Raw genomic sequence first — 18938 nt, 5'->3', positions numbered from 1 at the left:
GGCAACGCTGTAGAAATGCGCCAGACTCGTGACGGTTTCTACTGTCAGGAGTGTGTAAACGGCAAGAAGGACTGTGTTGCTTGTACCGATGGCACCTGCTTGGGGTGGACATACGACTGCTAGACGGTAAGTAATGCAGTTCCGACCATTTGTAATTTCGTCAAGTCCTATGAATCGAATTTGCTGACAGCTGGTTGTTCACAGCGAGATCTAGTTGACGGCGGCCGGCTGTAACCTCCGGACTCTGTCTGCAGTGTCCTAGAGCACTTCCGGGACGAGGCAAGAGCCTCAAGTGTTCCTAATTGCAAATCGTCAAACAGATCAAAGAATAAAGACAGTCATTCCCAGCTATTTAGCTACTAGCTCGAGTCTTTGATAGTCAATACAGAATGGAGACGATGGATTATGTCTATAAGTGAAGCTTGGTCTAATAACACACGAGCGCTATGTGAAAATCGTTCATACCCGGCACAGGCGACCATTCTGCGTCGGCAGCCCATCAAGCTGGCGTGTGACATACCAGTCATCACTTCCAACACCCAAGTTGGCATAAAACACTCCGCTAGGATCAATCTTCTGCTTGAACGCAAGAAGACGAGCGTACTTCTCCGTTCCGTAGAAAGACTGCTTGAAGTCGGGCTCAGTGACATCACCTTCGCTGGCATAGCCCCCACCTCCAGGCGTGACATCGCGCCAGGGCTGCATCCACTCGTTTGTCAGGAGCTTGGATCTCTCGGCAGCGACTTCCATGGAAGAACCGACGGGCCATCCGATGACTGAGATGGCGAACATGGCAGCTCCACGCCACGCCGGGTTGACGGCGTTATCGGGGTAGGGTCCGGGGCCACCGGTGATTCCGAAGCCGATGATCTCGCCGCCCTTATCACTCAAGCCCTTGATGGCTTCAAAGGTGGCGTTGAACTTGGTCGCATCGGCAAAGTTCTCTGTTGGGAAGAGACGGCAAGCAGTCTTAGCAGCCGTGCCACCAACGAGCTCCTTGGGGAAACCGGCCTTCCAGGCAGGCAGGAAGCTCTTGTGCTCGGAGTAGACAGGGGAAACATTGACGCCGAGGGCGGCCCACTTTGCGAAGAGAGGGGCAGTGAGGTCCTTGAGCTCCTGCAAAGTCATGTTGGGGGCGAACCAGGGAAGCATGGTGAAGGTGAGTGTTTCCGGTCCAGTGTGGAAGATGTTCCAGTACTCATAGTTGCCAGCAGCATTCCAGGTAGGCAGGCCCTCCCAGTAGGCCTTGACAGCGGCCCAAAAGGCATCGTTGGTGATATTTGCGCCGGTGCTGAAGCTGAAGGTCATCACGGCAACGTTGTCGAGCTTGGGGTAAGCCTTGACAACGTAGGAGGTCACGACGCCGAAAGTGTCTGGACAGGGTCAGCTGTGGTGTCTCAATGTTGTGTGGCAAGATGGACTCACTGCCACCACCGCCACGCAGGGCCCAGAAGAGCTCAGTGTTTTGGTTCTCGTTGGCGGTCACGAATCGGCCATCCGGGGTAACAACATCAATGCTCAGGACCTAGAAACATGATTAGCAACGTTGTGTTGCATGCGAGATAGTCGGGTTGCTCTCACTGAGTCAGCTGCAATGCCATACTTGGGTGACATGGGCGAGTGGCCACCACCGGCCAGGTACCCTCCAGCGTAACCAACGGTCATGCCTTCCCCGCCAACTGCGGTCACGCCATACTTCTCAGCGGCTTCATACAGCTCGAATCCTTGCACACCAGCGCCAACCTTGAGGGCCGGGCCAGAGTAGGATCCTGTCTTGTAGTTGTTGTAGAAGTTGATGCTCTTCAGGAAGTGAGTCCAGACGGACAGAGCACCTGACCCGGAAGAGCGACCGTTGAAGTCGTGGCCAGTGTTCTTGACAACCAAGCGGAGGTTGAGGTTACGAGCGAAGTTGACGGCAAGTTGGATTTGGGCCACGTTGGTAGCCTTTACGACGTATGAAGGGTAGCCACCAACGGTACAAGTACCAGCAGAGATGTTGTTCACGCCAGAAGGCATGCAAGTGAGACCTTGGTACAAGGGACTCATCACTGAGGTCGGGTCCTCCGTGCTTTAGAATGATCAGTCTGGTTCACATAGGTGATGTAAGCATCTTACTGGATTGTTGAGTTCGTCCACTCGTTGGTGATGTACTCGCAGCGAGCAGCATCGTAGTTGCCAAAGTCATCGTAGCAAGAAGCACCGATAGGTACCGTCTCACTCACAGCAAATCCACTGAGAAGGTTGAAGACACTCCAGATAGGCTTACTCGGCCACAGAAGGTCACCAGGGTATGTCTTGCATTTATTGAAGGTGCGGGCCGAGCCAGAGCGCTTCTCGCCTGTCGATGTAGTGTCAAAGTCAAACAGAGACACATTAGATAGGGAGAGGTCCGTGAGGTTGGTCAGCACGGCATCGGTCAGCTGTACTGTCTCCTCTTTCAAGAGATCGCCAGTCAATGCTTCCGCAGCCGGGGCGACGGTCGATTCGTTGGCCTCTGCGGGATGTTAGTCATGATGCCAGTCACCCACACCTCACTGTCCCTCAGGGGTTCACGCAGAGTGCAGAGGTGAAACCAACATACCAAGAACGGCATCATCAACAGTGATCGTCTGAGCGCCAGCCAGATTGGTTAGAGGCAAGGCGGCTGCCAGGAAGAGGACCTGGCTGAGGCGAGACATTGTGCGTGCCAAGAACGATGGCTGGTTGCAGAGAGCTGAAAAAGATTGGACAGAGGGCGCGACAAGGTGGGCGTGAGCGTGCCTGCCAGACAAAACCTCCAATTGTGATCGCCTGTTTGTGGCTGGCGGTGCGGGAGTAAAAAGAGCGAGCAGACATGGCGAGCTGCACACTTGGATTTATAACATCCACGTGGGAGCGTAGCATCAGTTCATCGGACCTCACATAACGCCGCTGAGTTGATAACATGAGAGAAAAAAGAGATCATTGTTGTGCCGACTGGTCAATAGCATCTTGTCGGCTAACTCACATCCTGGACAATGCATGCGGAGATGGGGAACAGGAATCGATAGCGGGACGGCCACGACATCAGCCAGATTGCAAGGACGTGGACGAAGGCGACGTTAGGACGAGAAAAGGCCTCGGGTCCGCCCCCGGGAGGCAATGCACCGGGGGCCGGGTCAGCTTACTTGGATCTAGTATTCTTGTCTCTTTGGGCCAGGCTGTGGCCAAGTCTCAGCTAGGAGAGCAACATCAGTGGCGAGTCGAAAACCCCGCGCCAGGAGGTTGCAGCGGCACAACATCGCCAACATCGGCATTGACAAACGGCGCAGGGTTTGGTTCTCCAAGACCATGGATGCAGGTCTTCTTCTCGATCTTCTGCCGCAGCCGTTGAACGCAGCGCACATCCACTAGCAACTAAGCGCGAAGTCTGTGGGCAAAACCTGCCACAGCTGGGACGGCGCGAGATTCGTCTCTGGATTTGACATGTTGCGGCGGCTGAGGCGTCTTCCGATTTTTGCAAATCTAGTGGGTTGAACTTGCAGTCCAGACCTTAAGACAGAGTGGCGCAGAGAGTGTCGGGAGAGGGAGATCATTCATCTCGGGCAAGGTCCCCGGTGAACCTTCTGCACGCTTTGTCCCCCTTCAGGCTCCGCATCTCCGCATCGCTCCCCCGTCTCTGCTGCCTTTCCGGCTGTCCGCGTCAGTCAATCTCCACTGCAGAAATCAGGGGACCCCGAAGGAAAAGATGGGATTCTGGGCGCGAGAATTAGGGATTTGCGCAGTCTTTATCCACATAATAAGGGATGTGGATAGCTCCGCGGGAAGCATACGAGTTTATTTTGTGATCTGCTATCGTCCAGGAAGCTGTCCCGCAACCACAGATCTCATTGTGTGAGCGCTGACAACCTCCATCTCAGCCAAGATCAATCCCAAGGCCATCGGGAAGCCCCAATCACACTCCAATTGACCACTCCTGATGACATGATTTACTAGTTTGCAGGCTAGAAGAGACGAATTAAATATTTGCCGTGATAAGGGGCGTTTTGTGCTGCATGATTGCATGCAATTTCAACTGCATCTCTGCGGCGTAGCAAACTCTCTTTCCTTGGACCCTGTCGCCACGTCGGGGGAAGAGGTAACACGCGGAAATCAGCAATACCGCTAAGTCAAAAGGTCGTGAGCCGAGTCGTCAGCATCTTGGTGCGATTCATGTCTGCGGGCTTGGCCAGGGTTAGTTTCCACCTCGCTAATCCCCCCGGCTTGCCCTCTTCACCAACAGAAAGTGCCTCGGTCGGCTTGAAAAACGAGGAGAATGTCGTATTGACGCAGAGAACATCCGCCCTCAGTCGCATTTTTTGATCTCACATCCCGGCCCCATTTCCCGGGTGCAGTGACGCCTTACTGAAATTGTGCTGCACTGCGAACTGAGCTAATCGACGACGACGTCGTATTCGCGGCGTAGCGAACAGGTAGGTAGCCAACGAAATATGCTAGAGATTCATCGTTACGCTAGTTTTTGGGTTCGCATATGCAGAGGTTCAATCCTGTTTCGTACAGCGTGGGGTTCTTCAGCAACGACGCTACGCCACGGGTTGACTAGCTCCGCATGAGGACAACAGTATCCATCTAGACGTGAAGATTTTATCGCGTTGGCACCGTCCGAACCATATCGTCCTATAATGAATAATTGTTCAATTTTATGCCTGTGCGCTCGTCGGCTTGTTCCATTTCGACTTCTTGTTTCCTGGGAAGCCGAGAGGCACTGACAGGAACAATCATGGGATGAATAGCGCCAATCCGAGGAATACGAGCTGATGAACTTCTCCCGGTTCCATCCAAATAGAGTTTGGCATTATATGAAATCGCACGATTGATCCTTGTCAAGAGACAGGACACAGCTGCAGGAACTTCATATCAAGAGAGCCCTTCATGTTCGAGAACGCATCATCCCTGGCCAGCCCCTGGCACTCCTCGGCCGCTATCCCGCGGCTGACCACTCACAACTTTGGGAATCCCGCCTCCTGAAGCCAAGTCTCGGATATGCAGAGCCCTAGTCCTTCCAGACAGATCCTCTGTGGGAGGCCGGAGGCAGAAGTTCCCTCTTGGTGGCGGCGGAGAGGCCCTGAATCAGTTTACTAACGCCTTATGTTCCGGCTGGGGATTCAGCAATACCACCCTAGGAGCGGAGATTTGAAGAACTCCAACCAGTTTCTGAGGTGCTAGGCTTGATTCTGCCCTGTTCTCAAAGGCTTCTTTGACCGGGAGCTTGCGAGACGAGGTAGTACCATGAAACTAGGCTGTGTGGTCTGCACGTCTGTCACGATTAGGGTACCAACAGACAGGATCAAAATCTGGGTTTCTTTCCTCCACGCGACGCACGGTGGGCTTTCATTCAAGTCTACCCGACGGACGACTGAGGTCAGCCACACGGGCTTCTCCTTTTGTGAGCGTACGGGATAGCGAGTGATCATACATGCCATCAAAGAGGTTGAAGCCCAAGCCAGCGAACGATCTCACCATCGGCGACAGACAGTACGGAGTGTAACCTTAGCAGCAGACCTTTTTCTACGTCCAAGAGGTCGATAGAGATCTATCGATCTGTATATATCTCACGAACCATCCCACGGGCCCCCTCGCGGCCACCCGAGCTCCCCGTTCGTCTTCTCCCCTGGCCTGCTCACCCCCACTGATAAACATTTTAACTCCAGTGCCCAGGCTGCGGGAGTTCAAAGTTTACGTTTACATACTCTTTCCCGGAGTTTCTGATGTTATCCCAGGTCATGGAGTCTCTGTGGCAGCGAGGCATCGAAGCCGAGTGGAAAGATGTCCGAGATATCCCGTCAACGCCTCTTCAGCAGGTGGCGATGGCGATACTGTTCCTATTCACCTTTACAGCATTACTGAGCTACGTTTTGAGAATGTACAGCAAGTTCACCACAAAACAGATTGGCCTCGGTATGTAGACTCATTGCATGTACTTTGAACAACCATTGACCACATATTCAGACGACTACTTCATGACCGGTGCAATGGTAAGGATCATTCGGCAGTGTGCCGATCACGAGCAAAGTCTTGGCTAACATCAGTCGATGATAGCTCTTCTCTCTCGCGCTGCTCGTTCCGACGTACATGTTCTTCAAGTACTACTACATCGGTTTTCCAACGTCGTCGCTGCCCGCCGACTGGGACCCGGCGCCGATGCTGTTCTGGAATTGGATTCTGCAGGTTCTCTATAATCCAATTCTGGCCCTCGTCAAGTCGTCTGTGCTCGTCTTCCTCTTGAGACTGGGCGGCCACCAGCGCGGAGTAAGATGGACCATTTACGTCCTGAATACGATCAACCTGCTCACGATGGTTGCTATCTTTCTGACGGTTCTGTTCCAAACCATACCCATCAACGCTTTTTGGGATATGAGCGTCAAGAAACAGAGAGAGATCGACGGGCCCTTGTTCTACATCGTCAGCGCCATCATCACCATCATTACCGATTTCTTCGTCCTCGCCATACCGTTTTGGATCTTCCTGGGATTGAAGATGCGCATGGCCGCCAAAATTGGCTTGATTGTGGTGTTCCTAGCGGGTGGAGTGTAAGTCGCTGGCCATGGGTCCACTGACTTTCGTTGTGCATTTTACTGACAATCGCCAAGGTCCATCGTCGTGGCGATCATGCGAGTACACGAATTGCGAAAGAAGTTCTACAACTTAGACCCAGGCTACGATGCTAGAGACGGAGTCGGGGACACCTACAGCGCCATCGAAGTCAACCTTTCCATCATCGCCGCGTGCGTCCCTGCTCTACGACCCCTTTTCCGCAAATGGATGCCGGGCATGTTCTCCAACAAAAGCAGCAACGACAACGGCGTCTACAACAACAGCCAGTATGCGCGCTACGGCACCGGGTACGGCACTGGAACCGGCAACGGCACAACGTCGAAGCACCACCGCAACACCGTCGGCAACGGCTTTCCGTTGAAGGACATGCGCAGCACGCACACCGAGATCAGGGGCCACTCTCCAGACGGCAGCGAGGAGGAGATCATGACGCACAACGGCATTATGAGAACGACCAATGTAAGACAAAAGACGAAGAACGATATGATGGTTTGATGAGTATGCTAAAGGCTTTTTTTCTTTCAAGGTTCAGGTAACGTACAATGATTCGAATTCTGTTATGATGGATAAGGATGGGGAACCGGGGCAGGAGCGTTTGGAGTCTGAGAAGCCGGTGAGACGGAACAGCAAGTTCGGCGTGGGTTCTGGCGTATGACAGGAATTTTGAGTGGCTTAAACAAGGGTTCATGGATTGATTCAGCATTTCCTTTGTCTTTCTGTAATGATATCAGGACGCAGCAGTTGGTGATATGGATAGCTGGTTGGATGCCTGCCTCAGAGGCCTGGTTGCGCAATGAGGTGTCTTTCCTGTGCCGCAATGAAATTAACTTCATCGTCTGACACACACTATGGCGGTCTTGGTTGTTCTTTTACCCCCTTACGTCAGTTCATCAGCATAATTCCACATCTTTTGGGGTGCTACCGCAAACTTTCAAGAAAGATTAAAAACGCAGCACTCGCTGTGATGCTTTTTGACAAAATTGACAACAAAAGTTCGATTTAGCTCGTCTATTGCGACTCTGCGGGTGTAGTACAGTAGGTAAACGACTTTACGGGGGCTCAGCCACGCAAATGTGATTTGAAAACTCCCATAGTAGGTTCTGCTGCTCATCGCTCTTCTGGGCCAAAATGATACAGCTCGCCCATCGTTAGACTCCTACTTTGCCGTCTTTTAGTCTTACGTAACTATCCTTGTGACAATTCTCAGTCATCGCTTCAGAGCTCTTGAACATTTTCAGCAGGACTAGAAGAATGATAGAAACTTAGCGCGCGGTTATCAAAGTCATGAGCCTGACCTACGCCCGGGGTTGGTCCACGGGGGGTCAAGGCTCGAAGCCTACTTCTCAAATTGATTTGAGATAATGAGAGCTTTGCCATGGAATCTGACTGCTCGATGCCAGACCTGGAAGCATGAAGGAGTCATCTAGATGCTGGGTGATTCTGCCCCTGTGTCTTACTCCCAGGGCACCCTCTTCTTCACATTGGATAAAACGTTGGCGCCGACGAAAAGCATTGTTTTGGTCGTGATTCTATGATGGTCAGACCTTCTCCAGCTGAGGGACCGCCGGTTTGAGACATCTGGTTCTCTTACGCCAATCAGCCCCAGCATCATCTCACCTAGATTCGCCGGATAGGGAGATGTTGTTTGATGGCATCTAGACCTGGCCACAGAAAACAGTTCCGCCAGCCGAACCTGCAATCGCTGAATGTTCAAGCATTCAGACCCGTTGTTTCGAGCGGTTGTGAAGTGGCCAGACGCGTTTAAATAGGAGAACCCTGAAGGTCTAGATCTACTCACCGAGCAGATGAGTGGACCTCCACCGACACACCGAGACAACTTACATGGCGTGCTTCCTTATTCCCACTCTAAATCCTCTTTCCTTAGCTGCATCGTAGCTCACCCTGCAATCTTCCCGAGACTTTGACCCTGGCTTTACACGTTCGGTTAACTTTCTACCACACAAAAGAGAATCTATCAAGTCAAAAGGTCGTCCGAGAAAGTGCACGACTTGACAAGTGTGCAGTTTTCTGGCAGGCTCGTCAAAGTTTTCTCATAATATACGGTAGCTGGCTCCCCCATGTTGACATCTGCATGCAAGAGGCTCACCACTATTCTTAACTTTCGTTGTTCTTCGATCATGCCGACTCTCCTGAATTCATCTCTAACCCGTCTTTAAGCTTTGCCAACCCTCAGGATGATCCTTGGCCGAAAAGCTTAAGACCACCTTGAGACGTCGCATTGGAACGAATCGCGCCAATCACGACCCAGCATCCGTCGGATAAGACGGCGAGTTCATCTGATCTCAGTCACGGTCACCTGGCGACTGGGACAATATCCAACACAATGGCCCTACCGCCCTGGGCGACTCCGTACGCGAGGGGGTTTGCTCAAATGCCGCCAGGCCGTCTGGGCAATCTCCCGCGTTCGAATGGCATCCTGCAAGGCTTGACAAGAATGCTAAAAGACGGCGGTCTTGGGTCCGCGAAGCGCAACCTCGCGTGCCTTTATCCCGTCGCCTGACCATTTCTTCACAAAACATGGAAATCCTCCGTTTCGTTTCGCACCAAACCCAAAGAGATATCCGACCTGGGGACAGGCAATGGGGCCTCGCTGTTGAATGTTCTCCTTGTTACGTATTACCCGATGCCCCTCCCTGGTCACTCCCCCTCGCGTCTCCGGCACTCATGTTGCATTGCCGTCCCAAAAAGGCAAACTGCCGCTGGGGCATCCCAGCCGAGACTCTTCCACTGGCGGCTTTTTCTCCCAGAGCGCACGATTGGCGGAGATTCCTGTTCGCCGTAGGCCAGAAAAACGTGTCAACCAAATAGGGCCCCTTTTTTCCTTCCCAAAGCCAGATTGATTGCGCGATTGTCTTACCTTAAGAAGTGGGGATGCGAAGGGGTCACCGCGGCAAACCTCTTCCCATTCGAGAGTGAGAAAGCCGACCAGCCGGGCCCGAACAAACTGCAAAGCGCAGCGAGGAACGGAGATTCAAGGCACGCCACGCGCCCAGGTGTTCTGTTCGAAACGAGCAGAGCTACTGCGTGGTACGCTGCGTGTGGGGTTTCCTAGCCTCTCCCTCCCTCACTCCTCTCCGCCCAGCGGCGCCCTCGATGCGACCTCAGTCCGATCACCTGATTGCTGGCTTGCGTTCAGCCGTTCCGCTCTGGGTGAACACTCGCACTTTACATGGCACACACTGTCCAGGCCCGCGCCCGCTTTGGGATGTCTTTCACGATGGTTCTCGCCCAATGATGGGCCGAGCAGCCACCCCGGACGAGTGGAATCGGCACGTTCGATGCCTTTCGATATTGAGGAGGTCGATGGTGAGAAGCAAGCGACGGTTGGCCCATGACTGTGACTAGGGACAAGGTTTACTTACGGTCGTGATCTTTATTTGGGAGCATGGGATTTCCCACAAATCCCGGCTCATGCGGAAAGCTTCATTAAGAAGCCCTGACATCCCATCCCGTCTTAAGAACTGAACTCTGTTTCTTCTTCCTTTTGAGGCTGTCATCCACTTCTTAACGACACCTTCCTCTCTCTTTCTCTCGTTCGCTTGGCCGAATCATCACTTTCTTTCACTTCCAACTCGATCCATCTCAAACCAACAACATGCGTGCGACTCTTTCCGTAGTAGCCGGCCTCCTCGGCCTGGCCTCCGCCCTGCCTGCCGGCGACGTCGACTCCTCCGTCCTCGAGAAGCGCGCCACCCCGACCGTCTGGATGTGCGGCGACAGCACCATGGCCAAGGGCGGCGGCGGCTCCGGCACCGAGGGCTGGGGCCAGTACCTGCAGTACTCGTTCGACACCAGCAAGGCCAAGGTCGACAACCGCGCCATCGGCGGCCGCAGCGCGCGCTCGTACACGCGCGAGGGCCGTTTCGACACCGTCGCCGGGCTCGTCCAGTCCGGCGACTGGGTCATCATGGAGTTCGGCCACAACGACGGCGGCTCGCTGAGCACCACCGACAACGGCCGCACCGACTGCTTCGGTGATGGTACCCAGACGTGCCAGACGACCTACAAGTGAGTTGTTGTGTGAGATGTGTGAGTGCAACATAGACTGACAAGTGATGCAGCGGCGTCGCGGAGACCGTCCTTACTTTCCCTGCGTACTTGAAGAACGCCGCAACCAAGATGAGCGCCAAGGTGAGGCTCAACGATCGCCAAGTCCATCACACGCAGGAAGCTAATCCCAAGCCAGGGCGCCAAGGTCATCATCTCCGCCGCCACCCCCAACAACGTCTGGGAGTCCGGCAGCTTCTCCTGGTCCGCCGACCGCTTCTACTACTACTGCTGGTAAGTTCACACCAACAACGACTCGACATGGCACGACGTGGTACTGACACAGTCAACCCCAGGCTCGCCGTCCAGCAGCTCGGCGGCCCCTCCAAGGGCTTCTACTTCGTCCCTCACGGCGAGTACGCCGCGCAGGCGATGAAGAACCTCGGCGCGACGACCATCAACGCCAACTACCCCAACGACCACACGCACACGGCCCCGTACCTCGCCGACGTGATGCACAAGGCCTTCGTCCTCGGCCTTGAGTGCGGTACCAGCGCGCTCGCCAAGCTGGCCAAGAACACCACGGCCTCGCTCACCTCGACCTACCTCGGCGCCTGCATCGACAACTACAACTCCACCGTCCACGCGCTCCTGCGATAAGCAGCCTCTTGGCTTTTTCTAATTGTCTATATTACAAGCGTACATTAGCTTGGATTCATGCACATACTTTCAGGATCTCGGGCGAGCTAGGACACTGATGTTAGTCTAGTTGCCTTGAGCGTATATACAATGCATAGCATATTGCCTTTCATACCTTGCTTACACCCCGAGTGTCGAAAACTCGTATTAAAAATCATGAAGTGTTGAGGTTTTACGTGCGGCCGCAGCGATGCAGAAATCACCTACCAGACGCAGTGGCGTCTTTCGACCGAAGATTGGGTGAAATTCCGACATGAATGCCCGGTCTTCGTCAGCGTTTCACGACCAACAGCTGCACGACGATATTTTCGTAAGACCGAAACCAAGGATCCGGAGCCGCAGGGGTTGGAAGCGGAGTGCCGGTGGCGAAGCTAGCTATTCTAAGCAGGACGACAGACATCGCGACCCGCATCATTGGCCGAGATACGACAGCCGCATTCCTCCGATGCTGCAAACCACCTGCAGGCTGCAGGGCATGGTACGACATGAAAATGCTTGAAAAAGCGTTTCCAGCCTTGTTTACCTGCCAAACAATTGAGCTTTTCCAGTCTGCCCCATCACTGCTTCGCGCCGTCTCTCGCCAGACTTCAACAGGCCTAGTACTATTCATCCCCCCTGCTTAGAAGACGCCGGCATCAAATCGCCGACCATGGGCTCCGACGACAAGGTCTCCGTAGAATTCCTCCCCACCGGCACATGCTGGATGCGGGAGCCGATGAGCGGGCAGCCCATCACCAACGCCTTCGTGCCCTTCCGCATGCTCCGCTCCTTCACCGGCCCCTGGCTCGGGCCCCTCCCGGTGGGCGCGTTCCTCATCCGGCACCCCGCGGGCCCGATCCTCTTCGACACGGGCATCTCCACCAAGTGCAACGAACCCGGCTACTTCCCCTGCTGGAACCCCATCCCCGGCATCCTCAACAAGTTCAACGTGACCCCCGAAGACGCCATCATCAACCGCCTAGCCGAGCGCGGCGTGAAGCCAACGGAGCTGCAGGCGATCATCGTGAGCCATCTGCACCACGACCACGCGGGCGGGCTGAAGGAGCTGGCGGCTGCGGCGCCGGAGGTGCCGATCTACGTCGGGGGCGAGCACTGGGACGCGTTCGGGAAGCACACGATCTACGCGGCGATGCAGGGGGCAATCCCATCTGACTGGCCGCCGGGGTTTGAGCCGCGGATTTTGGATTTTGACGAGAAGAGGGCGGTTGGGCCGTGGGGGCGGTCGTGTGCCATCACGGCGAACGGGACGGTGGTCGCGGTTGACACGCCGGGGCATGTGCCGGGGCATATTTCATTGGTTGTCGTTGGTGATAATGACGATGGGACGAAGACGACGTACTTGCTCGCTGGGGATGCGACGTACGGGATTCATTTGCTGGATGCGGAGGCACCGGATGGGGCGAACAGTGACCCGTTCACGGCGTTTGAGAGTCTGAAGAAGATTAAGGAGTACGCGAGGCAGACGGACATTGTGGTTTTGCCCACGCATGATCCGGATACGCCACGCCTGCTGAGAGAGAGGGTCGTGTATCGGCCGAAAGATGAGGTGAAGGAGTGAGCGGCCTACGTCAATCGGGAAACGCGGCGTTTATGACACTTTGGTGATGGGCATAGAAAATAGAGTCAGTTCTTGTACAGGCAGGCTTGCGAAGAACATCCTCGTCAGTAGTTAGTTAGATTTGAAGTCGATTAGGAACATGCCACCTCGTTCTCGTCGTAGATGTTGTCAAGTCTGACGGGCCAGCCACAGCCTAGGTATCAAGTTTTCGACTTGGTGAATTGGCACCAGTGTTAAAACGCACAAAGCCGGTTCATCCGGTCCTCGCCATCTCAACACGTACAACAGATCTATCAGAAACAAACCACCGGAGAGAAACACAAGGCTCCGAAACGGGGATCCGCAGTGGATGCATCCGCAGCGGGACGAGAGCTCGGGCTGTAGATCCACGTGTGATCGGCAAGTGGGGGAGAGACGCGGGATGGTGGGCAGATGGTCGCGTTGGCTCGACCTTTTTTACCTAGATGGTGCTTCTCGATGTTGATGTGGACATCAACAAACCAACCGGCCATTGCCGCGGAGCATATTGATAGTGATCCACGTTGGTTCAGAGAGTCAGATGCAGGAATGCTGTCTTGGGGACAGAAGCCTAACAGACGACAAAGCAGACGATGCTCTCAGCACGATGGAAACGTGTTCCTCCGACCGACCGACCGGCCGACGCATCGACGTGGTGAGAATGGCAGCCTGAGGTGACCAGATCTTGAGAAGATGAAAAATTGAGAACAAAGACACCTACCTTGCTCCCTGAAGCACTGGTTCAAGGGCCCTAGACGCAATGTTCCGCATTGGGGATTCCAAGTCGACCTGAGATCCCGCTCACAATGTCAACACATTCAAGGTACGACCGTCTACCCATCTTCGCATCCCGGGACACGCGACATGCTGACGCCAAGCTCATGCAGCTTCTCCTCTCCAATTCAAACGAGCCACCGTAAGACGAACACTACGTCAATCTCACCCAGCCAAGCCATGCTTACCCTCACCAAAGTCCCCTCGAGATAGATCCTCAACCGCATCCCACCTCGACCAAACATCACAACCTCGGCCAGATCAAACAAGCCTCATCGACAAAATGGCCGCCGCAACCCTCCCCGAGACAATGAAAGCCGTCCAGGTCGTCGCCTACAACGCGCCCTACAAGCTCACATCCATTCCCGTCCCCTCCGCCCTCGAACCCCACGACATCCTCGTCAAAGTCGCCGTCGCGTCGTACTGCCACACCGACAGCCTGTTCCACGCCGGCGCCCTCCCGCTGCCTCTCCCCATCACGGCCTCCCACGAGGGCGCCGGCACCGTCGTCGCCGTCGGCGCCGCGGTCGCGAACTTCACAATCGGCGACCGCGTCATGTGCGGCGTCCCGCTGGGGCTGTGCGGGAGCTGCGCCGAGTGTACCGGCCCGGAGCGGTACACGCACTACTGCACCGATCAGAAGGGTATCCTGGGCATGCAAGTGGACGGGTGTTTGGCGGAGTATGTCCGCGCCGACGCGCGGACGAGCGTGAGGATTCCAGAGTGTGTCTCGCTGCTCAGCGCCGCGCCGCTCGCGTGTGCCGGGAGGACGGCCTGGCGCGGGGTGGTGCAGGCCGGCTTAGAGGCTGGGCAGTGGCTTGCCATCGTCGGGGCGGGCGGCGGGCTGGGGCACTTGGGCGTGCAGATGGCGAAGGCCCTGGGGCTGCGTGTGATTGGGATAGATGCGCGGGATGAAGGTTTGGAGCTGGCGAGGCGGAGCGGCGCGGAGGTTGTGCTTGATGCGAGGAAGGGGAACGCGGAGGTTGTTGCGGAGGTGCAGACGGCGACCGGGGGAGTGCTGGCGGACGCGACGGTGAATCTTGCGGATGCGGAGTCTGCTGCTGGGCTTGCGTGCGCGGTTACGAAGATGCATGGCACGATGCACCAGCTTGCGCAGCCGATGGAGGTGAAGATTCCATTCTTGGAGTTGATAGTGCGGGATATCACGGTGAAGGGCACTTTGACGTGCTCAAGGGGAGAGACGGAGACGATGCTGGAGCATATTGCGGAACATGGCATCAAGCTGGAGAACAATGTTTTCCACGGCCTGGACAAGATTTTCGAGGCATTGGAGCTTGTGAACAGCGGCAAGATCAGCGGTAAAGCCGTTGTCATCGTGGACGAGGAGCAAGTGGAGGAGGATGAGAAGATGGGTGCCAAGTATTAATGGTTTACTCTCTTTTCTAGTTTACAATTACAGAGAACTCACTCATCGTCTCATGACTGGTTAGACGCAGCCGCCGCCGTAACATCCTTACGATGCTTATCCCACGGGCTTCCTCCACGGTTCGTCGGGGTATCAGCCATATGGCTCGCAACCTTGGTATCAACCGGCCTCTGATGCCTCTCCTTCCCTTGACTGCCGCCTCCCGTGCCAAACATGCTCCCCAGCTTCTGCGAGATGCCTCCCTCAGTGTTACTCGCACCCGCGCTCGACCCAGGGCCATGCGTCTCAATCGCCCTGCTATTCGCATTCCCACGTCCCTGCCCACCGCCAATCGCCCCCGCGTCCGACGGGAACTTGTCCTTCGGGCCCTTGGGCGTGTCGCGGTTCGGATTGTCCGTGTTGCCGCTCTTGAGGCCGGAGCCAATGTCGGTGCCGCCGGTCATCTGGTTCATGCCCACGCCGGCGCCGCCCATGCCGAGATCGCGTTTCGCGTCAGCCTGCTGCTTCTTGTTGGCGACCTCGTCGGCTGTCGGGCGGGGCTTGTTTGTGTCAAAGACTTGCTGGGCCGGGTCGCCGGCAGGGTTTTCGGGCTTGACGTGTCTGTTGAAGGCGTAGAGGCCCCCGCCGAGGAGGACTGCGCCCGCGGCGATGGGTGTTGCGAAATGACGAGCGGCCATGATGAGAGTTCCTCTGATGGGTGTGGTTTTGTCGAATTATTTGTCTCGATGAGCTTTGCGATTTCAATTCTTGGTGCCTGTGTGATGTAACTGTAGTGCAGAGTGGTGAACGAAGTATCAAGAGGAATAACAAATGAAGAAAGAGACATTACATTCGGAGCCCAGCTTCACTTTAACAGGCCCTCCTCCTGACGAACTATGGCATCATCCCACCCGCACGGGGTTGCCCACTGCAAACGCGCTCATACCTCATCCGATGCGAAGGGCGGGCGCAGAATCGATGACAGCTTGTCGCAGGAGCGATGACATCAGGATTGTGGTGGTGCGATGCGCATGTTCCACGCCATGGCGTTTTAGCGGAGAAACCCCTTCTTTTTGCGGAATGCGGTTCTTCTTGCTGTCCACCCTTATGCAGGGCCGATCGGCAGGAACCGCAATCGATGACGATTTCGTTGATTCGCCAATCGAGCTACGTAGTTCGTGAAACGAGGGGCAGTGCCCGCGGATCTGAGATTTGTGGTATCATTTGATGGGACGGTTTGCTACCTATGTAGGTAAGGTAGGTAGGCAAATGGGTATTCTCATCTAGATGCTGAATTCCATCAAAGCGTTGCATCGCAGCTGCTGGCTTCATGTGTGCCTGAGCCGCTGCTCTTCATCATCATCCTCGTCCTTCCCGCCAGCGTGTTCTCGGTCGCAATGTGAACCATAAGGGTCCGATGAGAGGGGCATGTCCGGTTCGGCATCAGTGAAGCCCCTCGACAGAAGACCAACGGTCGCAGTCTTGCTTTCTTCATCAACAACACCGCCCTGTTGCTCCATCCAGTTCACCGTCTTCCCCAACGACGCTCTCACATAAACACACACCACCGCCAGGCACGCAGCCCCGATTGCCGTCCCCTCCGCCACGACGAACCCCTCCCCAAACCGCGCATTCACCTCCCCCGCCCCCGGCCGGCTCACGTAACTCTTGAGCAGCAGCCCCTTCATCACCAGTCCGAACGCCGGAAGAAACACAAACGCCGGCAGGGTGAACCAAACCCACGCGCGGTACCTGTCCCAAAACCCCGGCGACAGGGCCTCAATCTGGGCGCGCGAGCCGCGCGGGCAGGGACACACGCGCTTCAGGGCGGCGAAGTAGCACTGGCACCGCAGCCAGCTCGGGCGCGCGGCAATGAGGGCCTCGGTGAGGAAGAGGACGGCGATGTAGGCCATGGCGAGGATATGCGAGGCGTACTCCAGCGTGCGGCTCATTTCGAAGCTGTCGTGGCGGAACGTGTTGAAGAATGGCGATGTGCACTGGTCGGCGCTGCGGAGGCAGGCCCATGAGGAAGGGTCGGCACCGAGGTGCTCACCGATCTGGATGAAGTCGTAGGGTAAGTTGGGCTCGGCGGTAGCGAAGGCTGCGGTTGAGGCGTTTGGGTACTCGTAGCCGAACGAGGAGAGGAAGAGGTGCATCGTGAGATCGTATGAGCCTGACTTCGAGGGTGAGGGGACGATGCCGTCAAACTGTGCGACGGTCAGCCAAATTTTGAGCGATGCGCAGCCACCACAGGTTGCAGACGCACTTTTAGTATTGACAGGCTTGACAGTCCCAATCGTTGGACGCCATCGCAGCCCCGTGTAACCCATGTGCCGGCGATCAGGGTCAAGATCTGTACGACGCCGGCGTAGACTGCGAGGGCACATGCCACGATAAGAAGCGCTGTGCGACTGCGCTGTCGCAAGCCCGTTCTGGGCTGGGCTTCTCTTGGGCCCATCTTTTGATGTCGGAATGAGCTCTCCGTGATTTAAATGCGCAGCCAATGCTTCCAGATGCGACCGCTGACCCGGGATGTTGGGAGAGTTTCGCGGGAGCGCAGATTCAGATGAACGGAGGACGCGGAACGTGATGGAGGGGAAGGGGGGCGCGATGAACAAGCTTAAAAGGCGATAAGAGGGGGATCGGCTGTCAGGCTTATGCCGCCAGGTCCAGGGGTTGGTTGGTTTGCTCGTGTCTAAAAATGCTTCCCTTCGCTTTCGCAAGCCACACGCGCGGGGTCTTGGCGTTGGCGACATGGATGGTTATGTGTGAAGTTGATCAATCATTTGTTATCCCACGCATGGAAGTGCTTGCCACCGAGAGAGAAAGTTACCATTCCCGAGGAAATCGTTGAATTCTGGCACAAAATGGAATTCATCTGTTCAATCGCGCCTTGAACTCTGGCAATCTGCAGGGCCGTTACTCATCCCCGGCACCATCCCCGAACCCGAACCAACGGCGGAACTCCGTGTGCTCGTATCCCATATCAATACGCGTATCACGAATACCGTTGCCCCAATTCCATGCGCCGCTTTTTCAGATCTCTTGACCTCGATTATTCCTCATCCGTGGGCGCCATCACTGCTTGATCTCCTGTTTGTGAAAGACGCCTATGCCCACCGTTAGCACTCACTCCGTCCGCTCCCCGACAGCACACATAACAATACTGACCGTCAATCTCCGGCATCCACGCCTCTCTCTGCGCGCAAAAGAACTCTCCCTTGGGCGGAACCTGGTCGGGCTCGTCGAACGTCCCCCACATGACGTACCGAAACTTGTCCGCCGCCGCCTCCCCGTACTCGCACAGGAACGCGCCGCAGGTGTCGCAGAACTCCCGGATCACGCCGTTGTCCTGCTTGAACTTTTTCGGCTGGGCTCGCGTGTAGGAGAAGCCTTCCAGCGGGACCTTGGGCCATGGGATGATATCAGTGCACCGCCTCGGTTTATTGCGACGGAATGAAGCCGCCACGAACCTTGGTCGTCAGACCGTAGTTGGTCCCGAAGGCCCTCTTGCAGCTGGAGCAGTGACACAGAGATGTCCTTGCATCGTCTGCGGAAGCAAGTTTGGCGGAGTACTGTAGTTGGGCGCAGACACAGCGACCGGTCAATGTGGTGGCCATGAGGAACAGAAGACAGTCAAGGTGGGATTGATTGAGCTGTCGTATCCGGAATGAGACTCGTCCAAATTCAGTCTTAGGTCGCAAGAAATCGGCTTCGCCTTTATTTGAAGTCGCTTGTCACGAAAGATATTCGTTGACATGATGTAGGTGCAGGCGCATCAGCGGTCATGACTGCCAGCTGACGTCACGATCTTCGGATGCCCAGAGGCGGCATCCTCAACCTCGCTCTCTTGCGTCTGAGTCCAAGGGGCATACGAGGCCCATGGTGTAATTCACGACGAGAAGTTCGTCGGTTGGTTTGCGACCCCGGGAATTCTACAAT

The 18938-nt window shown here is 55.6% G+C and overlaps 8 protein-coding genes across 8 annotated transcripts; 4 read left to right on the top strand and 4 right to left on the bottom strand.

The window, feature by feature from the left end:
- Nucleotides 1-459: 459 nt before the first annotated feature.
- On the bottom strand, nucleotides 460-2678 carry CGCS363_v010009 (FAD-linked oxidoreductase ZEB1; the record flags this gene model as incomplete). Its single annotated transcript, XM_036641858.1, has 5 exons — nucleotides 460-1373; nucleotides 1426-1525; nucleotides 1582-2068; nucleotides 2116-2494; nucleotides 2582-2678. The coding sequence occupies 5 exons, from the start codon at nucleotides 2676-2678 to the stop codon at nucleotides 460-462; spliced, it is 1977 nt and encodes a 658-aa protein (XP_036492650.1).
- A 3063-nt stretch (nucleotides 2679-5741) lies between these two features.
- CGCS363_v010008 (Satratoxin biosynthesis SC1 cluster protein 4) lies at nucleotides 5742-7068 on the top strand (the record flags this gene model as incomplete). Its single annotated transcript, XM_036641857.1, has 4 exons — nucleotides 5742-5916; nucleotides 5968-5993; nucleotides 6058-6548; nucleotides 6609-7068. The coding sequence occupies 4 exons, from the start codon at nucleotides 5742-5744 to the stop codon at nucleotides 7066-7068; spliced, it is 1152 nt and encodes a 383-aa protein (XP_036492651.1).
- A 3121-nt stretch (nucleotides 7069-10189) lies between these two features.
- Nucleotides 10190-11241, top strand: CGCS363_v010007 (Rhamnogalacturonan acetylesterase; the record flags this gene model as incomplete). Its single annotated transcript, XM_036641856.1, has 4 exons — nucleotides 10190-10602; nucleotides 10656-10725; nucleotides 10781-10875; nucleotides 10938-11241. The coding sequence occupies 4 exons, from the start codon at nucleotides 10190-10192 to the stop codon at nucleotides 11239-11241; spliced, it is 882 nt and encodes a 293-aa protein (XP_036492642.1).
- A 688-nt stretch (nucleotides 11242-11929) lies between these two features.
- On the top strand, nucleotides 11930-12838 carry aiiA-1 (N-acyl homoserine lactonase; the record flags this gene model as incomplete). The annotated part of the gene is made up of 1 exon (XM_036641855.1): nucleotides 11930-12838. One exon carries the CDS (start codon nucleotides 11930-11932, stop codon nucleotides 12836-12838), a length of 909 nt encoding a protein of 302 aa, XP_036492643.1.
- Nucleotides 12839-13913: 1075 nt separating this feature from the next.
- CGCS363_v010005 (Alcohol dehydrogenase 4) lies at nucleotides 13914-15017 on the top strand (the record flags this gene model as incomplete). The annotated part of the gene is made up of 1 exon (XM_036641854.1): nucleotides 13914-15017. The coding sequence occupies one exon, from the start codon at nucleotides 13914-13916 to the stop codon at nucleotides 15015-15017; it is 1104 nt and encodes a 367-aa protein (XP_036492644.1).
- A 50-nt stretch (nucleotides 15018-15067) lies between these two features.
- On the bottom strand, nucleotides 15068-15694 carry CGCS363_v010004 (uncharacterized protein; the record flags this gene model as incomplete). The annotated part of the gene is made up of 1 exon (XM_036641853.1): nucleotides 15068-15694. The coding sequence occupies one exon, from the start codon at nucleotides 15692-15694 to the stop codon at nucleotides 15068-15070; it is 627 nt and encodes a 208-aa protein (XP_036492645.1).
- A 630-nt stretch (nucleotides 15695-16324) lies between these two features.
- CGCS363_v010003 (uncharacterized protein) lies at nucleotides 16325-17454 on the bottom strand (the record flags this gene model as incomplete). The annotated part of the gene is made up of 2 exons (XM_036641852.1): nucleotides 16325-17203; nucleotides 17263-17454. 2 exons carry the CDS (start codon nucleotides 17452-17454, stop codon nucleotides 16325-16327), a joined length of 1071 nt encoding a protein of 356 aa, XP_036492646.1.
- Nucleotides 17455-18074: 620 nt separating this feature from the next.
- On the bottom strand, nucleotides 18075-18616 carry CGCS363_v010002 (uncharacterized protein; the record flags this gene model as incomplete). The annotated part of the gene is made up of 3 exons (XM_036641851.1): nucleotides 18075-18106; nucleotides 18168-18402; nucleotides 18470-18616. The coding sequence occupies 3 exons, from the start codon at nucleotides 18614-18616 to the stop codon at nucleotides 18075-18077; spliced, it is 414 nt and encodes a 137-aa protein (XP_036492647.1).
- Nucleotides 18617-18938: the final 322 nt, after the last annotated feature.

The sequence above is a fragment of the Colletotrichum siamense genome (assembly GCF_013390195.1).
Source record: "Colletotrichum siamense strain Cg363 chromosome Unknown KSG_Cg363_contig06, whole genome shotgun sequence".
In the NCBI taxonomy this organism is placed as follows: Eukaryota; Fungi; Ascomycota; class Sordariomycetes; order Glomerellales; family Glomerellaceae; genus Colletotrichum; species Colletotrichum siamense.
This window is presented reverse-complemented; position numbering and strand designations above follow the sequence as displayed.